Genomic DNA, 26,054 nt, shown 5'->3' on the forward strand with positions numbered 1-26,054 from the left:
GAAAAAGCCCTTTTCATATTTTATGGATAAAGTAAAAATATAAACAAGGCTGGATCAAACACGTGTTTTTTGTCATCCTGCATAAAATTTAATTTTATTTTGATCTGACATCAAGACGACAACAAAGTTATAAGTAACCAAATTAAAGTAGTTTCTGATTAAATAATGCATATAAAATATGTTTAATGCAAGCCATATTCAATAACAACAGTTGAAAAGTAAACTGTACATGCTGTATTGATAATAATATATTTTTAGAGTGTTGCAAAGTTAACATAAAACCAAATGACTGTTTGTTAACAGGTTAAGTAAGTCTTAATTCACAAGTCTTTGATAGCGTCTTTTTACCACAAAATACCGGCCCCAAAATACTACAGAACACTCAAAATATACCACAGAACTACACAAGTCTAATAACACTACTGAAATATACAACAGAACATTAAAATGTCTTTATTAAATGCAAATCTAATAATCATAGAGAATTATGAATTATATTATTTCTTTAATTCTGAAAGGTTACACTGGGAATTGGATGCAGGTCGTTTTGTTACTAGTTGATTCGTAACTTACTAGGTCGTTTCGTACCTGAGACTTTTTGTAACCTTATATCAATATATAATAATAATATAAGTTGTAGGTTACTTAAAAAATAATAAAAAGACCTATCAATGTACATATATATTTATATTTATTTATTAAATAATTGATTGCCCATAATTTTACACTTAAAGTACAGTATTGCACACATGCGAATAGAACAGAAGAATTAAAATTGTCCATCATCATTTAGATGTATCCCGTCTTTATCAAAGTATAGAGTCTTCTGCCACGTGCTTTGATGTCTCCAATACTTGACACCACTCATCTTTATGTTGCTGAGTTCTTTATTAATCTTCTTTTTTTTCTATCATAAGTTGTTTCTTTCATGTTTCTTGTTTTTAGTCTGACGATATTTGAGCCTATAACTACAAAAGGAACACCTAAGCGCTTGACATCTTTTGCGAGTTGTACAACCTCTAAGGCTGTTTGTGATGCAGATAATTTGTCACATATTTCATTCTCTGCAATCTGTACGAAAACAAAGTCTGGTTTAAATTTTTTAACTACATACATGTATGTGGAGATCAAAATGTCTCAATGACTTTACTTCTCTCCCGCCTACCCCGTGAAGCTTTGTTTAGACAGAACTTGATATGCCAGTATAAACATGCAAACAAAGAACAACAAAGTGATGTCTCTTAAACTAATAAATTTAAACTAACACTTTATAACCATATATAACTACACCAGGTACAAAACGTCTCAGTTACAAATCTTAATCAACATAGTTACGAGTCGACCAGGTATGAAACGACCAGGTTACGAAACGACATGCATTCGTTACACCAATGACATAAGGATTATTAAACATGTTAAACTGGATGAGATAAAAATTATCATAACTTTTTTGTTATTTGTTATTTTTATTTTTACATTTGAAGATTGACATGTTTGACAAATTTTTGAGACACTTTAACCAATGCATTGTTTTAAAAAATAGTTTTGAGCAAAGTTTTATTAGATATGTTGTTTAACAGTAAAAACTTTATATAAAAATATTTTGATTTATAAATAATACATGTTTTTCTACAATTTTTGTTTTTATCTTACAGATTTTAGTCATTCACGCTATGAATAATCATATTGACTTGATTGGCAGAAAGAACCACTATTTCTCATGTCAGTCAGGGGTATTACTTGTACAAGTTATTTTTAATTACTTGAAGAAGTAATATTAATATACTTATATAAGTAAATTTGTAGGATACTTATACAAGTGAATTTTATTTACTTGTATAGGGAAACAAAAATATTGACTGAGTTATGTCCCTTAGACATTCAGATTTTTTTTACTTGTAGAAGAGATTATTCAAGCATTATTTATTTACTTATATGTGTATATTTTTTTTTACTTCTTCAAGTAAATAAAAATAAGTTGTATAAGTAGTACCCCTGACTGCATGTGTAATTACTTTTTTCTGTTTAATTAATAATCCTATAAGACAATACTTTTAATTTTTCACCTAAAAGGATGGTTATCATTGGCTCACATTTTAATCTCTAATTTATTTAATATAAAAGTTGTATTCTTGAAATTACTTGACAATAATGAGAACAGGAAGACTGCTATCAACATTCTTTTTTTTATTGCCACCTGACATTACATATTTAAGGTAAATTAATTCAGTTAAATGTATTTGATGTCTCAGGTGTTAAAACTTAAACGACTTGTTAATTGGCTTGATTGGTGATTAAGGCAAGTGCCAGTATTGGTAAATTTGATTAAATTTTGGTACTTTAATTGTCACTGAACTTGCTTAAGGTCAACATTAATTTAGGACTAAGAATATAGAACTACATGTTAATGCTGCATATACCAGTTTTTTTCGATATAAAGCTTCAGTTGAGCCAAACACAGTCATCTAACTTGATCTTGAACTTGAATTTCTAGACAATTAAAAAAACACACTTATACTATGCTATTATTCAACTGAAATAATACTGTCCTGTGACAACTTCAGATATCTTTTTAAAAGTATTTGATTATTTATTGTAACAACTCTTAACATAAAATTAATACAAAAAAAAGGGAAGAAAAATAAAATTGATTACCAGAATTAAGTTACTTATTCATGTTAATCATGTAAATGCATCTAAACATTTTCAAAAATGAATTAAAAAGCACAAAACAAATTGAAATGTTTTAAGAATATAAATTTCACAAAGATAAATAATCTTAATTATGATCCCAATTATTGGCCATTCAGTTTGGGGCATAGCAAAAGTGAGTCGACCCATAGTAGAAAAATGAAATTTATTTGAATTATAAATGCAAATTATAAAAAGAATGAACAATACGACAATAATAATGTCTAAAGTATTTATATTTTGAAGTTCTGTGGTACATTGTGGGTGTTCTTTGGTATTCTGTCAATTTCTGTGGTGTTCTGTGGTAAAAAGATGCTCCCCTTGATAGTACACAAAAAAAAGTCACCATTTTTTTATCCTTTGTGACTATTTAATTGAAATTTTTAACATTCAGTTTTATAAGCATTTTCACTTCATCTTGTGATTATTAATATCTATATCTGTATTTCTAACTTCTGTATAAGGATGGGTGTGTCCCAGATTTAATTCATCTATTGTGTGTTCACAAGTTCGTCTTTTGCTGACCAAGACCTGTATTATTCATACTTGAATCATGGAAATATCTTGATGTTTTATAGTATGTAATATGATTATGTTTTTTAAACTTGAAACTTTATAATTATATCTATCAAACAAATTATTCATTTACATTTAATTATATATTACAGAATATCAAGTTGAAGATGAATAACACACTTTCTGATCCAGGTTTAGTTTTAGAAGCTCTGAAACATCTGACAACACCAGCTTCACAAACTCAAAATACTGACAAAGGTAAGACTGGTTGATATGTCAAATTTATTTATTGTAGGACTATTTACATGACCAGAAACATATGTTCCTAGCACAAATTCACATTTCCCTATTTGGTAATAATTATGATTGTTTGATTGGTGTTTAATGCCACTTCCAACATTATTGTGCTATTTTGTGGTGGTCGGTTTTTGGAAAGATTAGAACTTGTTCTAAATCTTTACTTAGGCACCGGCCTCCCCTAACAACAGGACAGGTTAGCTACTGTTACTAAATGTATTCACACTGAAATATAGTTCCCTATGGTTCTGATGTATGTGCACATGATACATATATAAACTGAAAAAAACTGGGTATATTATTGGAGCAGTTCATTCAAGAATGTATGTCATTAAGGTGTGTTGGTGTGCAGGCTTTTTAAAAAACATTTTAATTAGGTAACTGGGTATTGATTCAACTAGTATGATTGACAACTGTCATTATCACTAAACAATCAGAGACAAGGTGGACCTTTAATTACAATGCCCCACCTCCTAAACTGCCAATCAAATTGACCACATTACCTATCAACCTCAGTCTTACATAATCATACAGACCACCTAATATAATTCTTAATATACAAGTATTTGACCTCATAATTGAATACACAAATGTGTATATTAGTTGTTTGATATTTATAAGGATGATAGATTTATTTATTGCCAATTACTTTTGATCTACATTACATAAAGTGATTCTGTAAATTATATCTGAAAGATAAATGATGAATGGATTAACAAGATCTTAAAAAAATTAAATATGAATATAAATATGAATAAATAAAAGGTATTCAAGTTAGGCCTATAATTTACTTGATAAATTTCCAATAATCATCTGTAATTAATCAACAATTAAATTGGTACACTTTTTTTTATCAGGAATTGGCTTGAAACAGTTTAAAAATTTTAAAACTTTTAATTATAACAAACCATTGTTTATTAGTTTATTTCTCATCAATCATTATGTCTATTTTAGCCATTTAAATTTTCATTAGAAGTGAATATATATTTTTGCAATCAATAAAGAATCCACATTTCAATAAGATAAGTTTTTTAATTGGTTTACGTTGAAAAAGTACATTTTCAATGCCTTGTGTTGAAAAATACTTTAAAAATTGATCAAAAGCACTCTAAAACTTTTAATCTTCAATGCCATATAACCTCTGTTTCAACTTACAAAATGCCCCAAAACAACATTTTTCAATTTTTTGTTGTTGACACTTTAAAGTTTTAAGCTGTTGGTCCAGATTTATGTCTTACAAGGATAGTTGGTAACATTTACTAGAATAATTTTTGCATTCTTTTGTTTTTTTGAAACATGTTCAGAACCGGCAACATAATTTCGATAAGATATAAACTGCAGTTAAATAAAATTGTGCAAATTAAGAGACCCATATTATTTAATTTGAGCTCATTTTATCCTCATACTAGAAAAGCAAGTTTCCTTCTAAAGACCTGCTGTAAATGCAATTTTCAGCAATAGTGCTTTATAAATGTTCATTTTTCCCCACCATACCTTAATATGAAATAATTCAAACTACTCTTCTAATCTTTCCATGAGTGATTTCCATCACTTTGATTATTTGTGGAGGAAACTGGAGTGATAATAAGTTTAATGTTCTAATACAAACTTAAGTGGCATTCTTTTTGATACCTTGATATTTAGGACAGTTAGTATACCGGTAGTTAAAATGAAAGATGAAAAAATGGTGATGTGTTGCATTTGTCAATGATATACATGTACATTATTCAATGTGTCAGATAATAGTAAGGGGAGATAAATCAAAGGTAGATCCTTTAAATTTCACATGTGAGCATACATTTGGAAACATGCAAAAGAGGAAAATTTTTAGTATCTGTTTCAAAAATATAGTTACTCTTCTAAATACAAATGCCATGAATGACTTGCAAAGGAAGCACACTTTATAAGAGAATTTCAACCGAAATTATAGTGATCTTCTTGAACATAGTGAATTAATCTATTGTGGTAATGAACATCATTAAACTTACCAACAGCTGTGTTTCCATTGATTAAATCTTCACCTGAAGATTCCCAAAAGGCATGAAGGGGTATGTGACATTATTTAAACAAACTTTAATTATTTGATGTGAAAGAAGTCTTTGCGAATCATATACATTCTGTGCACTGTATTCATGGTATTAGTTAACTTTTGTTATTTATATATATGTATATCAAACTGCACTAAAACTTTATTTCAATTTCAGATACAAGTAATCTGAACTCTTTTGATCTCCTGCTGAACTCATGTATAGATAAGTTTTTCCATGAAATCAAAAAAGACAAGTTCCATGAACTTTATGCATACTTTAAAAACATTGGGCACACAGAGACAGTGAAAACAGGATTTGAACTCAGATGGACTTTTACTTGTCTATGTTTAAAAGTGTTAGAATTACTTTGTTCATCCTTTGAAAAAACAATGGTCATATTTCAGAAAGAACAGGAAGCAAAACTAGCAAGCCAAGGGAGTGAACTGAAACCATCTCAAGCTCCTCCCCTGTCTCCTGACACTTTAAGTGTAGCACAGCAGAAAACAGTTTTGACAACCATTCAGTTTATCATAGTCCTTGGGATAAGTCCTTACTTACAAGAAGGGGTAGGACTGCAGGCGACCCAACGATCAGGGTTTGGGGAAGTGATTGACCTTCAAACAATAGATAAAAATATTGATCGCATAGAAAAAGATTTAAGAATGATTAAATGTCTTCAAGTTTTATTGAAATGCTGTAAAATTGAGAGTTTAGGAACCTTAATTCTTTCAAGACATTTGGGAGATATTTTTGCCGCTCTGTTGCAACTTGTTAATGGACAGAAAATAGTGCAAAATCAAGCAAAGCCTTCACAAGAAACTAACAGTGCAGAAAAAACACAATCACATGATTTGAATACTGAAATGTATGCAAGCAAAATGTCATCAGAAAAATGGACACCTGCAACCGTTGTAAATATGACTCTCAGTGGTCAGGTTGGTCAAGGCACTAGCAAAGTCCAAGAAAAACAAATCTGCACTGGAAAAGTTTCTGACACTAAAATTTCAGAGTGTGAATGTGAGTCAGGAAAAAACATAGTACAAGAAAACGAAAAAAGTGTTTTATCCAAGGAAGATGTAGACTTTTGTGAGAAAAGTTTGAGCAATTTACTGGAGAAAATCAGTCAGCCATTACTTGTGAGGGAACTTATGGTGTTACAAGGAGGCCCTGGTAAACAGCCAGTACAGAAGGTCTAAAATCAACATTGTTTTATACACCTAATAAAAAAATAGGATAAAGTGTTGTAATTCAAATAAAAGGCCTCAGATCACCATTCTTTTTACAATTTGTTGTATAAATGTATTTTTTCCTAATAGTCAAATTACACCAGTTCAAACTGGAAATAAATTTTACTGCTTCAAGACCAAGAAAACAGTAGCAAGAAAACTCCAGAAAAAATACCCCATATGATACACAGGAACTATATTCCCTGGTCATGAACAAAGAGAATTAATTGTGGTCTTAAGCCAATAACGAGGAAACTAAGACATTTAAAAAAAATCATTAATTTTTAATTTTAGTACTCAAGCATTTAAAAACTTTGACTCTGTAGTAGATGTATAAATTTTATAAAATTGAAATTCCTCCTTTAATTTTCAAAAGCTCAGAAAATGGAAATCAAAGTAGATATTATATATGTATTTGATAGAAGAGCATTGATGGATAAGAGAATGATTAATTACCTTTTTATTATTTACAGTTAATTGTTCAGATACTAAAATGGCATTGAAGTAACTATGCTGATAATGATTTTTATATTATGTATATGTATTTCAGGGTGACGGAGTGAACAGACAGGTTAAACCAATACTGATTAAGGCACCAGTTTGGTTAAGGAAGATATGTGGCCAGTTGCTTACTGGTATTCTGATGAAACCACAAGGTGTCCACCATGTTTTACATGGAATGCTGGGGAATGCAGGTATGACTTAATGAAATAAATAAAACTTAAACTGCTTTGTTTTACAACATGCATAACTTTAAATCTTTCAATCATATAATAGATTGATTCAATTTGACTCAATTTTAGTGTTACACTAATATATCTGTTACTGGGGATTAGTTTATTTTCGTGGGTACAGTGTACCAATATGTGTGAATTACAGAAAACTTACCTTTTCGTGGATACTGTGTATTCATTATTATTCGTTGGATACCACTAATCGTGGATTTCGTTTGAATAGGTGAACCACGAAATTGATACCAAATTTTCTATAGGCTTGTATGCAGATTTCGGCAATACCGCGAAATTGAATATCCACGAACATGCAAGTTTTCCGCAATCCATGAAAATTGGTGCCCACGAAAATAAATGAATCCACAGTATGTGATTTCTTGGTTTTGCCAATGTCTGCAGAAAACCTGATAGAAACTTTGTAATACGTTGAACATTTGAATTTTATGGCTCATGCACCATTACCAACGAAAACAACGAAAATTGATATCTAACAAATAATAATAAATCCACCGTATAGCTTGTATCTCTTAACTCATAATAATTCTCTAATACATTATTAACAAGCTAAATTGTTTTTGTTAGTTGCTGATGTCAGTGGTAATGTGATAGCTGATTGGAGGAGATTTGATGTTGTTGCCAAGGTTATAGCAAGTTGTCCAAAAATGTCTTCATCTACTGAAGAATACTACAAACTAGTCTCACCTCAGGTATATATACATCAAGAATTTTTAATTAATTATACATATAAAATAACTTTTTACACAATGTTACAGAGTTAGGACTTTTTTAACACCTTGTCCTTCTATTGACAATCGTATTTTTAAAAAAACACTTGTTCAAATTTTTTACTCCTAATTTAGAAATTTTTAAACAGCCGTTTTGGAAGCGAAATCATTTCATTGTGTTCAGTCATTTGGTATTTAACTAAAATACCAAAAAAAAGTGTCAAAAGTGGAAATTCCTAATTTGGTTTTCCTGAATCCCTCATATATTTATTACACATGAATATGTATTATAGTCATATTTCAGCACATATTGAATATTCTTCTATTTTGCAGATACTCTCTTTATTTCACCAACCCAATAAACAGATAGCCAAACACTTTCTACGTGTAGCCTGTAGTACTATTGTGAATATGTCCACCAGTTCTCCTGAGTTGACTGAGAAGTATATCATCAAACCTCTGCTAAAGCCAATTCTATCATGTACACAGGATAATGGTAAGCACAAGGCAATATTTCATGGATACATAGGTCTGATAATTGACATAAGTAATTTCAGATATTGCTTTGTTGCATGTAGGAACATATTTTGCCATGTTAACAGGGTTTGGAAAGAGATTTAATTTTGCAGACTATCATCTTTCTACATACGAATTTCTTTTAAATGAATAATTTTGTAATACAGTGTTTGTTATGGTATTATAAAAGACATTATTCAGAATGTTGATATTTATATCCTTCATAAAATATGTCAACCAATTCTCCTGACTTGACTCAGAGATCTATAAAATATGTCAACCAATTCTCCTGACTTGACTCAGAGATCTATAAAATATGTCAACCAATTCTCCTGACTTGACTCAGAGATACATAAAATATGTCAACCAATTCTCCTGACTTGACTCAGAGATATATAAAATAATCATTTGAAAATTTGGCAAGCTTTTATTATGGACATGTCTCTACTTCATACCAAAAAGGCAATGCAAAAATAAAAAATAATTTAATTTAGATAAACTTTAAACCAAGTTTTAGGTAGGTTAGACTCCCGGGGTTAGACTGCTATGTTTGAAAGATATACAGATTATAGGAATAGCTTGATATTAAGAAGAATATCTTTTAAAGAGTTAAAACCATCTATTTTACTCTTAAGAATTAAATATTCTGACAGTATATTCTACTACTAGATAGACAGTATATTTAGTGAATTATTCCATATATAACAATGTTTTATTATGGAAAACAAAATATAGTTTGAATATTTATTTGAATATCCATTAAATATTTCACAGTTTATGAGATCAATGACACACAGCAGATTATTGTTGACGAGCAGTCTTTATCACTTTGTATTGAAGATATTCACAAGGTAAGCAACAGTTATGTATTTAGAAATTTTTTCCGGAGCACTTGAGATCACCCCCATTTTTTTGTGGGCCATGGTTGTTTAGTCTTTAGTTTTCAGAAAACTTTGTATAAAGGTATAAAAATAAATGTAATGAAAAGTTATTTTTCAATATGTATTTGAATTTTATATTTTTATGATTTAATCTTTTTCACCCATAAAACGTAAATATAAGGAATAACTTTGAATGGTGACAAATAAGGGGAAGTAACTCTAGTTCAGTTTGTAAACCAAATTATGGTGCAATTTATTTACGACCTAAAGCTAAGGTAATTGGTGTTAATTAACAGTGTGTTTGACACCAAAGCTGTCAAGTGAAGCCATGCACTTAATGGGTCACTTAATTTGAGAGTTTACATAGCTAGATGAACTTCATGTTCATGGAAGAATTACGAATTTGCCTGTATTTCAAAGGAATATTACTTATGAAATCAATCTCAAGGCTAAGAAATACGGGTGAAATCGGGTCATTTTTCGGAATTCTCGGGTTATTTCATTGACCCGGGGGGTGTTCCGGGTGATCCCTCAGAATTGTGAAAATCTCGGGTCACACCCGCAGAATACAGGTCAGTTGACAGGTATGGTTTTCTATGTTGTTTCTTGTGAACTATTATTTGTTTTTTTCTTTTTTAGCCATGGTGTTGTCAGTTTATTTTCGATCTATGAGTTTGACTGTCACTTTGGTATCTTTTGCTCCTCCTTTATAAGATTGTCGTCCTATTTAAGGGAAGAATGAGAGTTCTATACATAAAATATCCAGTTTTTGTTACTGTCTGATGAAGAATTAGGACCATCACTGACAATTATTGATCCTGATTTGGTCCATTTCAAATTTTCTCTATATAAATAAAAATTATTTAAAAAATTGAACTGAAACAAAAACAACTTTTCATCATTTTGTTTTTATTACCATTCACCTGTTCTTTGTTTTTTAATACATTAACCCATTCTAAGTTTTATAAACATTTCAGGTTTTTGTGGCTTGTACAGAACCTAACAGTACGTTGTGTACCTACCTTACACCAGTATTACAGCCATTATTTCAGCTATACTGTTTTTCACAGCAAGGAATTTCACATCTCAAGTATGCATAATCTTTCAACTGTCCACATTTTGATATTTGATTCATCTTACAATGTATCTTTATGAACCTCCTGATTGTGTTAGAAAACATGTTAAAGGGACTCTCAGATGCAGTGCAATCTGTTTTAACAACTTTTTGCTGTTTTATAAAGATGGTTGATAAACATAAAAAAGGAATATAACAGCGGCATGATTTTATCTACTAACATTAGAACATTTAATTTAAGATTTACTTTTTATATCTGCTTTAAATCTGAGATAACAGGACAAAAGTATTTCAGAAATTAGGACTTCACAGTAACACTTTAAATTTCATCATTGAAAGCTTGTTTATTAAAGTTTTAATATTTGGACAATCGGTTCTTGATTACAAATAAATCATAGTATTTAATTTGTGGTTTCTTTTGTGATTTTATGCAAATCAGTACAAGGAGTTGCATCATTTGGCCTAAAACTCAGATGCTTGTAAAATTGTAATTAAGGTATAGCAGTTAAAACATGATAAAAAATCTCACGGTAACTTATATTTTCAAAGCATTTTGAAGGAAAACATGACTCATTAACTAAAGGTTAATTGTAAATGAGGAGATTATGCCTTAAGGTTAAGGTTTAAAGCTATACAAATAGTATTGTAAAATCTGATTCAAATTTTCATTAGTTCTTTTTTATATCTCATAGGTCAGCCATTCATGAAATTTTAACCACTAGTTTGAAGCAATACTCCAAAACCAAGTCTCTACAGTATCTTCAGTGTTTGTTATTGGATACTCCATCTACACAGGACATGATCTATTTACATCCAAACCTAATGTGTGCTCCAGCCAATGGAGGAGGCATTGTTATAATCACCAGAAAGAAGGATGAGTAAGTTATACCTTAACTAGAGTTAGTTCCCTTTGTTATTGGATACCCCATCTACACAGGACATGATCTATTTACATCCAAACCTAATGTGTGCTCCAGCTAATGGAGGAGGCATTGTTATAGTCACCAGAAAGAAGGATGAGTAAGTTATACCTTAACTAGAGTTAGTTCCCTTTGTTATTGGATACCCCATCTACACAGGACATGATCTATTTACATCCAAACCTAATGTGTGCTCCAGCTAATGGAGGAGGCATTGTTATAGTCACCAGAAAGAAGGATGAGTAAGTTATACCTTAACTAGAGTTAGTTCCCTTTGTTATTGGATACTCCATCTACACAGGACATGATCTATTTACATCCAAACCTTATGTGTGCTCCAGCCAATGGAGGAGGCATTGTTATAATCACCAGAAAGAAGGATGAGTAAGTTATACCTTAACTAGAGTTAGTTCCCTTTGTTATTGGATACCCCATCTACACAGGACATGATCTATTTACATCCAAACCTAATGTGTGCTCCAGCTAATGGAGGAGGCATTGTTATAGTCACCAGAAAGAAGGATGAGTAAGTTATACCTTAACTAGAGTTAGTTCCCTTTGTTATTGGATACCCCATCTACACAGGACATGATCTATTTACATCCAAACCTAATGTGTGCTCCAGCTAATGGAGGAGGCATTGTTATAATCACCAGAAAGAAGGATGAGTAAGTTATACCTTAACTAGAGTTAGTTCCCTTTGTTATTGGATACCCCATCTACACAGGACATGATCTATTTACATCCAAACCTAATGTGTGCTCCAGCCAATGGAGGAGGCATTGTTATAATCACCAGAAAGAAGGATGAGTAAGTTATACCTTAACTAGAGTTAGTTCCCTTTGTTATTGGATACCCCATCTACACAGGACATGATCTATTTACATCCAAACCTAATGTGTGCTCCAGCTAATGGAGGAGGCATTGTTATAGTCACCAGAAAGAAGGATGAGTAAGTTATACCTTAACTAGAGTTAGTTCCCTTTGTTATTGGATACCCCATCTACACAGGACATGATCTATTTACATCCAAACCTTATGTGTGCTCCAGCCAATGGAGGAGGCATTGTTATAGTCACCAGAAAGAAGGATGAGTAAGTTATACCTTAACTAGAGTTAGTTCCCTTTGTTATTGGATACTCCATCTACACAGGACATGATCTATTTACATCCAAACCTTATGTGTGCTCCAGCCAATGGAGGAGGCATTGTTATAGTCACCAGAAAGAAGGATGAGTAAGTTATACCTTAACTAGAGTTAGTTCCCTTTGTTATTGGATACCCCATCTACACAGGACATGATCTATTTACATCCAAACCTTATGTGTGCTCCAGCCAATGGAGGAGGCATTGTTATAATCACCAGAAAGAAGGATGAGTAAGTTATACCTTAACTAGAGTTAGTTCCCTTTGTTATTGGATACCCCATCTACACAGGACATGATCTATTTACATCCAAACCTTATGTGTGCTCCAGCCAATGGAGGAGGCATTGTTATAGTCACCAGAAAGAAGGATGAGTAAGTTATACCTTAACTAGAGTTAGTTCCCTTTGTTATTGGATACCCCATCTACACAGGACATGATCTATTTACATCCAAACCTAATGTGTGCTCCAGCTAATGGAGGAGGCATTGTTATAGTCACTAGACAGAAGGAAGAGTAAGTAACTATTTAACTAGAGTTAATTCCCCTGGTAAAAAGCTGACACTAAATGGTTTTGGCTGTTCAGTTTACATTCTTTTTGTTGTAATATTCCTAAACCTATTATATTAAAATGTGGTTCAACTGTTCACAAGCTATCCTTGGGAATTATTAAAAAAAAGAATGTGTGAGAGGTTCCATGATCTTTTATTCTTTTAATACTGTGTATTTCTATTTCAAAAGATCAGCATTCCATTTTCTTAAACAAAGAACAATTTGTTATGATATAGGTAGACAATGAATGTCAAGCCTGCAACTTTTGTTGCTGAAAGCTTGACATAGGGATAGTGATTAAAAGCTTTATATTTTAGAAGGGGGTAGACCTGGATGCTTCATACTTTGTATATGGATGCATCATGTTACGAAGTTTTCCTCAGTCACATGTCCAATGTCCTTTTTTTTTGTCATGGTTCAGCAACTAATTTTTTGTAATTATAAAATCTCTCTTATTATGTGTAATAGGATAACTATATTTGGCATGTGTGTACCTTGCAAGGTCCTCAGTTTTCACTTGACCATGACCTCATTTCATGGATCAGTGAACAAGGTTAAGTTTTGGTGGTCAAGTTCACATCTCAGATACTATAAGCAATAGGTCTAGTATATTCGGTGTATGGAAGGACTATAAGGTGTACTTGTCTAACTGGCAGGTGTCATCTGACCTTTACCTCATTTTCATGGTTCAGTGGTTATAGTTAAGTTTTTGTGTTTTGGTCTGTTTTTCTTATACTGTATGCAGTATGAAATGATTGTGAGGTGTACATGTCAAGCTTGTAGATGTCATCTGACCTTGATTTCATTTTCATGGTGTAGTGGTCAAAGTTTTTGAGTTTTTAGTCTTTTTTTTCTAATACTATATGCAATAGGTCAACTATTTTTGGTGTAAAGAAATATATTATGATCTACATGTCAGTCGCACAGGTTTTATTTTACTTTGACCTCATTTTCACGGTTTATTGCTCAGTGCTAAGTTTTGTGTTTTGATTTGTTTGTCTTAAACTATAAGCATTAGGTAAACTATATTTGTTGTATGGAAGAATTGTTAGCTGTACATGTCTGCATGGGATTGTTCATCTGACCTTGACCTTATTTTCATGGTTCATTGGTCAATAAAATTGAGAAAGGAAATGGTGAATATGTCAAAGCGACAACCACCCGACCATAGAGCAAACAACAGCCGAAGGCAACCAATGGGTCTTCAATGTAGCGAGAATTCCCGCACCCGTAGGTGTCCTTCAGCTGGCCCCTAAAATATGCATAATAGTACAGTGATAATGGACGTCATACTAAACTCCGAATTATACACAAGAAACTAAAATTTAAAATCATACAAGACTAACAAAGGCCAGAGGCTCCTGACTTGGGACAGGCGCAAAATTGCGGCGGGGTTAAACATGTTTATGAGATCTCAACCCTCCCCCTATACCTCTAGCCAATGTAGAAAAGTAAAAGAATAACAATACGCACATTAAAATTCAGTTCAAGAGAAGTCCGAGTCTGATATCAAAAGATGTAACAAAAGAAAATAAATAAAATGACAATAATACATAAATAACAACAGACTACTAGCAGTTAACTGACATGCCAGCTCCAGACCTCAATTAAACTGATTGAAAGATTATGTCTTCATCATATGAATATCAGGTACAATCCCTCCCGTTAGGGGTTTAGTATCATACTATCATAAAATATATGAGAAGAACATAACCCGTGTCATGCCAACAACTGTTTTTTTAGAAATAAATGTGTTTAGTTCCGATGCAAAGACCCTATCAGTGAATCAATGTTAAAGCCAAAATATGCAATCTTTAATGACCTGACAACAGTATCGTAACTATATCCCCTTTTAATAAGTCTATTTAAAGGTTTTGTTAGTTTCTGAGGAGAATACTGACATTTTTGTGCTTTATAAAGAATATTTCCATAAAATTTTGGATGTGAAATACCTGAACGTATAAGATGTCTGCATGTTGAGTTATATTTACGAATTATTTCCTTATACCGGTGATAAAATTTAGTAAATGTTTTGACCAGTTTGTGATATCGAAAACCCTGGTGTAATAATTTTTCAGTAATACATAAATTTCTCTCGCTAAAATCTAATACATTGTTACATACACGAGCGAATCGTACAAGTTGAGATATATAAACACCATAAGATGGTGACAAGGGAACGTCACCATCTAAAAATGGATAATTAACAATAGGAAATGAAAAATCATCTCTTTTATCATAAATTTTTGTATTAAGCTTCCCGTTTATGATATAGATATCAAGATCGAGGAAAGGGCAGTGGTCATTGTTATCATTAGCTTTATTTAAAGTAAGTTCTACAGGATAAATTTCTTTAGTATACATACTGAAGTCGTCATTATTTAGAGCCAATATATCATCCAAATATCTAAAAGTATTGTTAAATTTTTGTATCAAATGTTGTTTTGATGGGTCTTTGCTAATTTTAGTCATAAATTGTAACTCATAACAATACAAAAACAGGTCCGCAATAAGTGGTGCACAGTTAGTCCCCATTGGAATTCCAATAACTTGACGATATACGGAATCTCCAAAGCGAACAAAAATGTTATCAAGTAAAAATTCAAGTGCATAAATAGTATCAAAGCATGTCCAATTGACATAGTTCTTTTGTTTATTGCTACTAAAAAATGATCTAAAAGAGTTTGAACATATGTACTCGCATTCCGACTTTTTAAATGCCCAGTTAATTAGGGATGTGATTTTTTTCTTAATAAGAATATGAGGCAAAGTGGTATATAGGGTAGAAAAATCAAAACTTTGAACAGATTCAAAATCACCAATATATGCATGCAATTTATCAAGTACTTCCAACGAGTTTTTGACACTCCAAAAGTAATTAATTCCACTATTTTCAAAGGCCTTATTTGAACAATTTATTATCAGGTTTTTTATTGTACCAAGTGTACTAGTAAGTAAAACAGACAATTTAGTAGTTGAACAATGGCTGGAAGATGAAATAAATCTATATTTGTAAGGTTTTTTGTGCAGCTTCGGAAGCCAGTACATACTTGGGACTTTCATTGTGTTTGGTTCTGCTTGTAAAGAAGTAGCTAAAAGTTTATGTTTGTTACAGATGTCGTTTTCTGAAAATGAAGTCAGTTGGAATGTTGGTGAATTCGTGATTTCCTTTTGCAGAACCTCTATATAAAATTTACGTCAAACAATAATGGTATTATTCGCAGCTTTATCAGCCGGGACAAAAACAAATTCCTTGGCTAGTTCTGTTAGTTTATTTTTGATACGCGAAATAGGGTTTTTATAGTTTTTGTTGAGGGTAAAATGTTCTTTAAAATGTTGTATTCGAATATCAACTATCTTCATTACTGAATTAAAAAAAGAGTCCAAAGATTTTTTGTCAGCTTTTTCCCGTTTTACCCATTTCAAACAGTAGGCGCGGAGTGAGTCGTTGATGATATTACGACACTCATTCCAGTTAATAGTTGACGGGGGACGATATTTAGGTCCTTTACTGAGGAATGATTTTAACTCTCGGTCGCGAACGATGTTAAGGTCTCCTGTTATAACATGGGAAATTGGTCCATAGGTGTATTCTGAATTACTGCAATTACACGACATAGGTGTATTTTCAGTGATATTTACATCTTTACACAATTGGCTATAATTAAACACATATTTTCGGGTAGATTTCTTGTAAATATAACAAATGAGAGGGAGTTCAGTATTATCAAAATATCCAGGAATTTGGTCTTTAACAGAATGGTCGTTAAAAATACCGGCAATATTTACAAAATCAAAACCTTTATTGACATACTTTATTTTAATAAAATGTTTTTTATGATCTTCAGGGCGATCAATTTTTGGAAACAGTTTAGAATAACAATATGCCATTATAATTTGGACAATTTCATACTTAGGACTGTAATATGAAATTGTGTTGCAATCCTCTAAAATTTTATTTAATTTATTTATAGGTAAAGAACAAAGCTTGGTTAACAGATAATGTCTGCCGTTGTTTTTTGAAATGGAAATTAGGTCCGAAATATTTGTATGGTTGGTCCGAAATTTTCTTTGATTCCGATTTTTTCTGCGTCCATGAGAACGATTTTTACGAACAGTTTTAGAAATGTTTAGTTTTCTTGGTTAATGTTAAGTTTATGTCACAGTTGCAGTAAAGCTTTATATTTAGGACTACATGTATCAACATGATATTAATGATAAGTAAAGAAGGCGAGAAATTTCAGCTTGTTCACTCTTGTTTTATATAATTCTAGGCAAGATATAAGTCAGAATTGCTCAGATGGTATTTTAGAGCTACTGAAAGACTTACAGACATGTGGTCTTACTGGAGATTTCTTCTTGTATATGATGAAGGTAAGCAGTTCATTCTATGTACAATATGTTAAACAGTTGAGTGTCCTGGTTTAGTTCAACATTTAAATTTATTTCTAAGACAATTGATATAATTTAAATACAATAATCATCTTGTGCAGTGCAACACATATCAATATATTGGTTCACACTCTTTCATGTTATGCATGACTGAAGATTTAGTAATTTGTACATTGCTTGGTCATGTTGGTAGTTTGGAATGATGTCGAAAAAATGTTATATTGAGGTTATTTTCTAAATTTTATTTAAACTTCCAAGTTTGATAATCCTTAAATTTTGAATGTACTAATGATGAGCAATAAAATAGCCTTTAAAATGGTGACCTTTAGATGTTAACATTCTATGTCCTTTGGTCTCTAGTGGATAGTTATCTCATTGTTCAATCATACCATTTCCTCTTTATTTATACTGTAATATATTCTGCTGTCATGTTAGGAAGACTGGGTTAAATTCCTTCATATATCCATATCATAGAAACCTTTATTGAAAATTCTTTGGGCTGTTCCATGAAAACAGTACATGAAACCCAATGATATAGGGGATTATTCCATTTTTAAAGTGGTTTCCTTGGGTACCATATATGTTTTAATGGAACAGCCGTTACCTATATTGTCATAAATTGTGTAACTGTTTATATTTTGGACTATATCTGTACTACTGACAACTATTTCGTTTCAGGAATTGAGTAGTATAATCAAAGAAGAAATAACTGAACCAACAGTGCAGCTTCCACATGGTAGAAATGTCCTTGATAATGACATTTGCAGTAAGAAGATCCATATCCTTAATTTATTGGCCAGTCTATGTGAAAGTATTGGTCCCTCATGTCTGACAAACACACAACAGACTCTGGATTTTGTAGAAGTAAGTATAAGATTCATAGAAAAAAATCTTTCCCTTTGTTTCATCAGTTTGGCATTTATATACATGACATCCTTTTTAGTAGAAAATGTATCGTATATAAAAATATGAAAAAACAAAGATACAAAATTGGAGAGCTGTGAGGGTACAGTGGAATCTGTGTACACTCCCTATCGGGATTAATGGAGATGTGTCACTAATGTATTTTTACAACAATTTTTGACAAGGACAATCAATCCCCACCCAACACAAAGAATAACAAGAATTTGAAAAATATTTTACCAGCAGTGTATACTGTAAAAGCAGAAATTTTCGTGGAGGATTAAATTTCGTTAATTTCCTGGAAAGACTATATCATCGAAACTGTAACCCCCCCCCCCCAGAAAATTCAACTTTCATGTTATATCACTTTCATTAATTTGAAACCATGAAATTAAATCCCAATGAAATCTTTTAAAGAGACAAATCCATGAAATTTTAACCCCTTGAAAATTAGTGTTTCAACAGTATTTATATGAAAGAAATATAGGGGTCAAATTATTATCTCATCCAATCACACCAAAAACATACACCAAAAGATATCTAGAGATTAATGTATAATTTTCAACAAAAGATCAACAACTGGAAAACTTTCCTGTTACCAATTTATACATATTCCATTTTAATTAAGGTTACGCTAGAGAGAGCAGTACAAGTTTTACAGGCATGTGATGATGAAACAACAACAGTGTTTGAGAATGAGACACTTACAATGGCCATGGGACTTATTACTTCTGTTCTCAGTGGAGGATTAAAGGTATATTATGATAGAAATAGTTTAACTTTCTTCATGATTTAAAATTTAATTGAATACATGTTTAAGGTAACTTGTCTGGCTCTTGTGTCATACCTCTGGATTCTATGAAAGGACAGAATTCTGAGTTATATTTATATAATCAAACCAACGAAATTATTCAGCAACACTGTAATCATCTACCACAAACTTAATGCCTATAAGCTGCCCTAAATATAAATAAAAAATGGAAGCTTATTTACTCAATTTCAATAATTAGATACTCTTGCAAATAGTTCCTATGCAAATCAAAATTGAAAAAAATATATTTTTAAGTCTTTATAGTACAAAGTAAAAATGTAAGGCATCATGTTTAAACTGTTGTTGGGAGATTATGATAGTTTTTATTAATCTCTTCTGCCTGTGTTTTAAGTAATTGAAAATAATTGAGTAACAGCTTGATATTGATTTGAAAGTGGATTTTTCTATTATTTTTCAATTGTATTTATTTATGGGGAAAAAAATCAATTTTAAGTTCATTTAAAATATGAACAACTTAATGTTGAAAATTCTTCATTGTATGCTATTAGTTAAGGTGAACAGGTAGCTTCACCTAAAGAGGTCAGAGTCAAACAGAAACATTACTTTTGTTGCTATCAAAATACGAAGAAAAAAAATGATAGAAGACCAAATAATGCCTTCTTTCTCATTTATAACTTACATTTAGTTCTTCTTTCTTACGTACAGTTCAATTATCCTGTAAAAAAGATAAACAGTCCAGGAAACAACCTCTTTTTATAACTGGACACTTTATGTTTATAAATGACACTGTGTATCATCGGTACAGCGGATATAGGTATCTAACCAAGTCATTGCAAGTGGGCATGATCGATTTTGACCTGACACGGTAACGAAAATCTTTGTTTTGTTTTATCTTCATTCAATGTACATTTCTCTTTCACTTTCCTCTGATTAACTTTTACATGCACAAATAGTTGTGAGTGTCAACACCAACTTTCAATTTCGATACAGTTGTCAAGCCATTTACATGTTTGTCTGAAAGAAAGCTAATACAGGGCAAAATTAATAGTTACCAATCATAAACCTACTTGTGATTACTCATTCCATGAAACATTTTGGGCAATAAACAAGTGTAAAAATAAAGTTTTTGTGTATTGTATATTCAACTTAACTATGCACCTTACAGAAGGATTCATGTGGTCAGCTATACACCATACACAACGCTTCTTTTTGGAATAAAATATTGAAAAATAACATATGTATGAAAGATTTCAATGCCAATTATTGAAACAGCTATACTTATAACGCACACACAGTGGCCTTCTATCAGAAAAAGAGTTGCAATGGATATAGAATCATATCGGATGAGACAAGCGCCAACTTCTTTGACAAGTATTTGTACATGTTTTTAGTAATCATTCTTGTTTTGGGAAAATAATGAGACTTCTCTAATCATCAACTTACAACCAAATCATTTCTTAAAACAACAGTTATGTTTCGATTGAAGTACACATTGATATTATGTGAACAAAGCAAAGATTTTCGTTACCATGTAAGGTCAAAATCGATCATGCCCGCTTGATTAGTACCTATATCCGCTGTGCTGACGATACACAGTGAATGATATTGAATAAAAAAGAAGAGTATATTTTAAACAACCTCAAACAAAGATAATGTATCACAGGAATGTTTTAGGATTTTTTTCACATTTTTCAAAACTTTGGAACATATTAATTTTTTATTTACATTTTATTTTTCAGTATATTTAAATGACCATTATTACATTGGTTACAATGAATTACATTGATTTCCGAGTTAAATATAAACTGATAATTTTTTCACATGTGAAATAAACGTGGTTATTTCACTCTCTGATGTCATACAACAATAGGCAGTGTCAAGACGTCAATAATGGCAGATCGAAACAAATTGTGAACGCGTAGAAAAAAGATATATTTCCTTACATGTTTTACATTATTTCCTTTAAAAAAAGCCATTTGCCAATGTAATAAAAAGAATAACTTATTAAAGAATTCAAATATCGAAAAATATTCAACTCGTGATTGAACAACACTGATAATTAACTCATGCACTACGCACATTCATGAATTAATGTGTTGTTCGGTCACTCGTTGAATATTTTTCTCTATTTAAATTCTTCGATTAGTATTCTATAATTCTCTACTGTTTGAATATTCTGTGCAACATATCAGTCAGCCTGACAATTTGTTAAGTCTTTGACCATTCAATAGCAATGAATAGTCAGATTATCTACAAGTCAAAATCTTATTTTTTCAGTGCACAGAGGAAGATAGAGAACATATGCAGAAATTGTTGCCATTATTACAAAGACTGGCTGATAGCCATCCTGATATAGAAGTACAGGAGATGGCATCTGACATCAGGGTGGCCATAGCAACACATGGTGTCATCTGGTCAGATAGACTTTCAAAGTCCTCAAAGATTAAAAAGGTTTATAATTTTTAACCGGATTTTTGTGACAAAAATGTCGGTTTATCGATTTGGGGATGTACGGCGGGCGGTCGGTCGGGCGGGCGGCAACCAAATTTTAATATGTTGTTACTGACAACAAAATGAAGGTCAAGTTCAAGAATGACAATTTTGACTTTTACCGTTCAGGAGTTATGGTTCTTGAAAGATTGAAAAATGGCGTTTCCAGTTGTGTCCGTGCATTTACGCATGAACTGTTCAACCAAAGCTTCCCAAATTTTAATATGTTGTTACTGATGACAAAATGAATGGTCAAGTTCAAGAATGATGATTTTGAGTTTTACCGTTCAGGAGTTATGGTTCTTGAAAGATTGAAAAATGGCTTTTCCAGTCGTGTCCGTGCGTTTACTCATGAACTGTTCAACCAAAACTTTTCAAATTTTGATATGTTGTTACTGATGACAAAATGGAGGTCAAGTTCAATAATGTTGATTTTGACTTTTACCGTTCAGGAGTTATGGTTCTTGAAAGATCAAAAAATGGTGTTTTCATTCATGTTGTTGCATTTACTCATGAACCATTCAACCTAAGCTCTTTCAAATTTTAAATATATTGATACTGATGACAAAATGGAGGTCAAATTTGATATTGACAATTTTCACTTTCAACGTTCATCAGTTATGGTTCTTGTGATATTGCCAGGACACAAATAAATGTTAATAAATCTGGTTTGCTGTCGTTGTGACAGCCTCTTGTTATTATGTGATATTAAATAAAAATGAATTATGCAGAAATCTTTTAGTGAAGGATTCTATATTGATACTTTATCAACTCTCATGCTGTTTCTTGCTTTTGTTGGTTTCTTGTAAATTTACATTCTTGCAAACTATTTACGTGTTTTTAGTTTTAGTGCACGATAAAAGACATCATTACATACTCAATGGCTTTATAGATGATGAAAAATTTAAATTTAGAATATACCTTCCAACTGTCACTATTTATGAGGGATTTCCCCCATGAAAGTTCCCAAAGTTTGAAAATGTAAATTTTTTAGTGTGTATGAAGATTTTAAGGATATATAAGAAAAAAGGTGACTTTGCCAGATCCAACTGACCTGTAATGTACAGTAAAATAAAAGATATTCAATGATGACTGTCTGAAAACATGCACTTTACTTTATCCCCTACTGAACCCATTATGGCTACAATTTTAAAGCTATACTTGTTATAAAGTGGTTGATTGAATTGGCCATGTCTGATGTAAGCAATAAAATCGTATCCTCTAATTGTGGTTCTGTTGATAGGGAAAATCTGAAGATTTGCAGAAACTGGATAGAAAAACAACATCTAAAGGCAAACCTTTGATAGAAGTTTTAGATAGTCAGGACCTTGGTTCCAGTACACAGTCTCACAACCATTCAGAGGACAGAGAAACAAATTACTCCTCTTTTCAGGAGGCATTGAAAGAATTGTGTGACCCTTTGATCCCTATCAGAGGTCATGGGTTAATTTCATTATGTAAATTAGTTGAAAACAAGGACAGTGAAACCATGGGGAAACAGGAGGTGGTCCTGAAAATATTCGAAGAAAATCTTAGTCACCCAGACTCTTACTTGTATTTAACATCTGCTAGAGGCTTGTCATTATTGGCAGACAAATTTCCAGACCTTGTTATTCCAAAACTAACTTCTGAGTTTGCTGATTTTGATAAAAATGGAAGAAGTGTTGAACTTCGAATGAAGATTGGAGAATGCATAGTTCAGACAACTAGAAGATTGGGTAATAAACAGCTTTTCAGTTAATAGTACCTTAAATTTAAACACTGAGTTATTTATTGATATAATGTATAAAAATACTAGGCAAATACAAGATTAACAAGCTCGTAAACTGCTACATGGGTTTTTATTAAAAACCTTTGTAGTTCATAATTTTTTGGGGCCCTTTATAGCTTGCTGTTTGGTGTGAGCCAGGCTCCATGTTGAAGGCCGTACCTTGACCTATAATGGTTTACTTTTTATAAATTGTTACTTGGATGGAGAGTTGTCTTATTGGCACTCATACCACATCTTCCTATATCTATCTTTGTTAATTAAATACAGTAGATAGTCTTACAAGGAGTAAGAAAGTAACATTGGATATTTATTTTTAGGTAATATGGTGCCAAAATACAGAGATATTCTACTGCCTTCTATACTTAGTGGTGCTAGAGACAAAGATTCATTAGTCAGAGCTAGCAGTTTATCAAATCTTGGGGAAATGTGTAAAGTTTTCAGATTTTCACTAGGAAATGTGATTTGTGAGGTACATGTTTTAACATAGGAAGATTTCAGGATTAATGCAAGAATATTGGAAAATTCTCTTCTACATTCAGAAAAATGTCTGACATAGTAATGTAATAAAATATAAAACACACAAAATAATGTTTCTAATATGATTATCATAAAGTTATGTTATACTTTCAATTAAGAATCATATTTTCACAAATTTTGAAACACCTATTTTTAAAAGTTATGACCGCATTGGACTATCACAACAATATTGACATAAAGCAACACAAAAAAATTATTGAAAACTTAATTGTATAAAGTAAGAGTATTCTCATCTTAAAACTTTGTTGATGAAACTACTATGGAAACTATCATTTTAAGTTTTTGGTGGTTCTTTGTAAGTTATATTTTAGCAAATTCATGAAAAAAGAATTGAAAATGCATATGAAAGAGGTAAAAGGTCATCTAGAATGAAGATTAACATTTTTTAAAAGATTAATCTAACATAAACTGGCATATAATATAAAAGAAATATGTTTTAGGTATATATCATTGAAACAGCAGTCCCAGAACTTAATTTATAAAAAAAACTTGAAAGACATTTAAAGGTCAATATTCAATACAGTCTTCATAAAATAGAACTGTGTATCTTGAAAAGTTATGAATTCTGTCAAATTCCACTTTATGTTTTTATTACTGAAGACAGATCTGACAATCCTGAAGTAACGAATTTATACAGCACTACAGAATTCAGTTACCCTGTAATTAATGTTATATTGCTATATATAGATATTTGAATGCTGCCAGAGTTTACTGAAGACAGATTTGATAACCCTGTAGTTAATGTTTTCTATCTTTAGATATTTGAATGCTGCCAGAGTTTACTGAAGACAGACTTGATGACCCTGTAATTTATGTTCTATTTCTATCTGTAGATATTTGAATGCTGCCAGAGTTTACTAAAGACTGATGATAGTCCTGAAGTAAGAAAAGCTGCAGCAATGCTAACTACCATGCTATTACAAGGTCTGGGAAAAGATATGTTGCAGGTAAAGTATAAATAAGTTAGTCCGATTTCAGGAAAAGTAAAGAAAAAAATCATATAAATGTGTTGTGAAATGAAATGGTATGTTGCCAGTATAACAACTGAATTAAAAATGTGTGAGTCTTCAAAAGAAAACTTGTGACAATTGTGGTATTCAACTAAAATAAGTGGAAAAGGAAACGTATATGTTTTGCTGAAATTCTCATAAATCACTCAGATTTATAAAAATGAAACACAATTTCAATTAGTATTCTCAGATGCCCATCAAATCAAACAAGGAAATTATTATTGCCATGCACCCAGAAAAATGGGGAAAAACAGAAATTTTATTAGTGGTGCTCCCTGCCATAAAAAGGCTGCGAAACTAAAAATTATGGAAAAAATCTAGAAAGTCCATGGAAAAAAAACAGAAGTCGAAAAAACAAATTGAATTACCTCCAAAGTGCTCATTGATTTTATCCTAAACAATTGGTATCCGTATGTTAAGCAGGTCCTCATCACATTTTGTGACTCCATAGGAAAGGGGTGACTTGATAGAGATGAATCCTGATCTTGATTTTTATTTTTATATCCAATGCAAAAGTTAGTCTGACTAAAACATTCCATATTTTTAATATTTGTCTTATGGCAGTTACGACTTAGTTATTGGGCGTTGTGGATAAACAAATCAAACATTTGAAGTAATAAAATCAGTTGCTAAGGAAATCAATCAGTATTGTTTTCTTTTTCTTTTCAGGTATTGGAATCTGTACTACATGATCTGTATCATCTTCTGAAGTTGACATTGAAAACAGAGAAAGAGGAAAAGGTCACAGATCACATTTTATTGTCCTTAAATGAGCTCGATGACATAATGAAAGATTATCTGTTTCCAAAACAGACATTAAAGAAAAAGATAACAGTTCTTGGTCAAACATAAAAAAAAATATAAAATTTGTAA

General features: G+C 31.5%; 1 protein-coding gene across 1 annotated transcript; it reads left to right on the forward strand.

Moving 5' to 3' along the window:
- The first annotated feature begins 2 nt into the window (after positions 1-2).
- Positions 3-26,054, forward strand: LOC139523120 (transport and Golgi organization protein 6 homolog). The gene is made up of 17 exons (XM_071316900.1): positions 3-133; positions 3,360-3,465; positions 5,709-6,724; positions 7,311-7,455; positions 8,074-8,198; positions 8,550-8,712; positions 9,507-9,583; positions 10,591-10,703; positions 11,381-11,566; positions 17,581-17,680; positions 18,377-18,562; positions 19,230-19,355; positions 21,651-21,824; positions 23,107-23,581; positions 23,952-24,103; positions 25,005-25,118; positions 25,851-26,054. Exons 2-17 carry the CDS (start codon positions 3,375-3,377, stop codon positions 26,031-26,033), a joined length of 3,426 nt encoding a protein of 1,141 aa, XP_071173001.1. The 5' UTR covers positions 3-133; positions 3,360-3,374; the 3' UTR covers positions 26,034-26,054.

Source organism: Mytilus edulis, chromosome 5 (assembly GCF_963676685.1).
Source record: "Mytilus edulis chromosome 5, xbMytEdul2.2, whole genome shotgun sequence".
Lineage (NCBI taxonomy): Eukaryota > Metazoa > Mollusca > Bivalvia > Mytilida > Mytilidae > Mytilus > Mytilus edulis.

Excerpts from the sequence above, each read along its gene's own strand:
- LOC139523120 (XM_071316900.1), top strand. The coding sequence starts at position 3,375 with ATGAATAACACACTTTCTGATCCAGGTTTAGTTTTAGAAGCTCTGAAA. Across the intron at positions 6,725-7,310 it reads GTAAACAGCCAGTACAGAAG|GGTGACGGAGTGAACAGACA; the intron begins GTCTAAAATCAA and ends TATGTATTTCAG. Across the intron at positions 23,582-23,951 it reads TCAGACAACTAGAAGATTGG|GTAATATGGTGCCAAAATAC; the intron begins GTAATAAACAGC and ends ATTTATTTTTAG.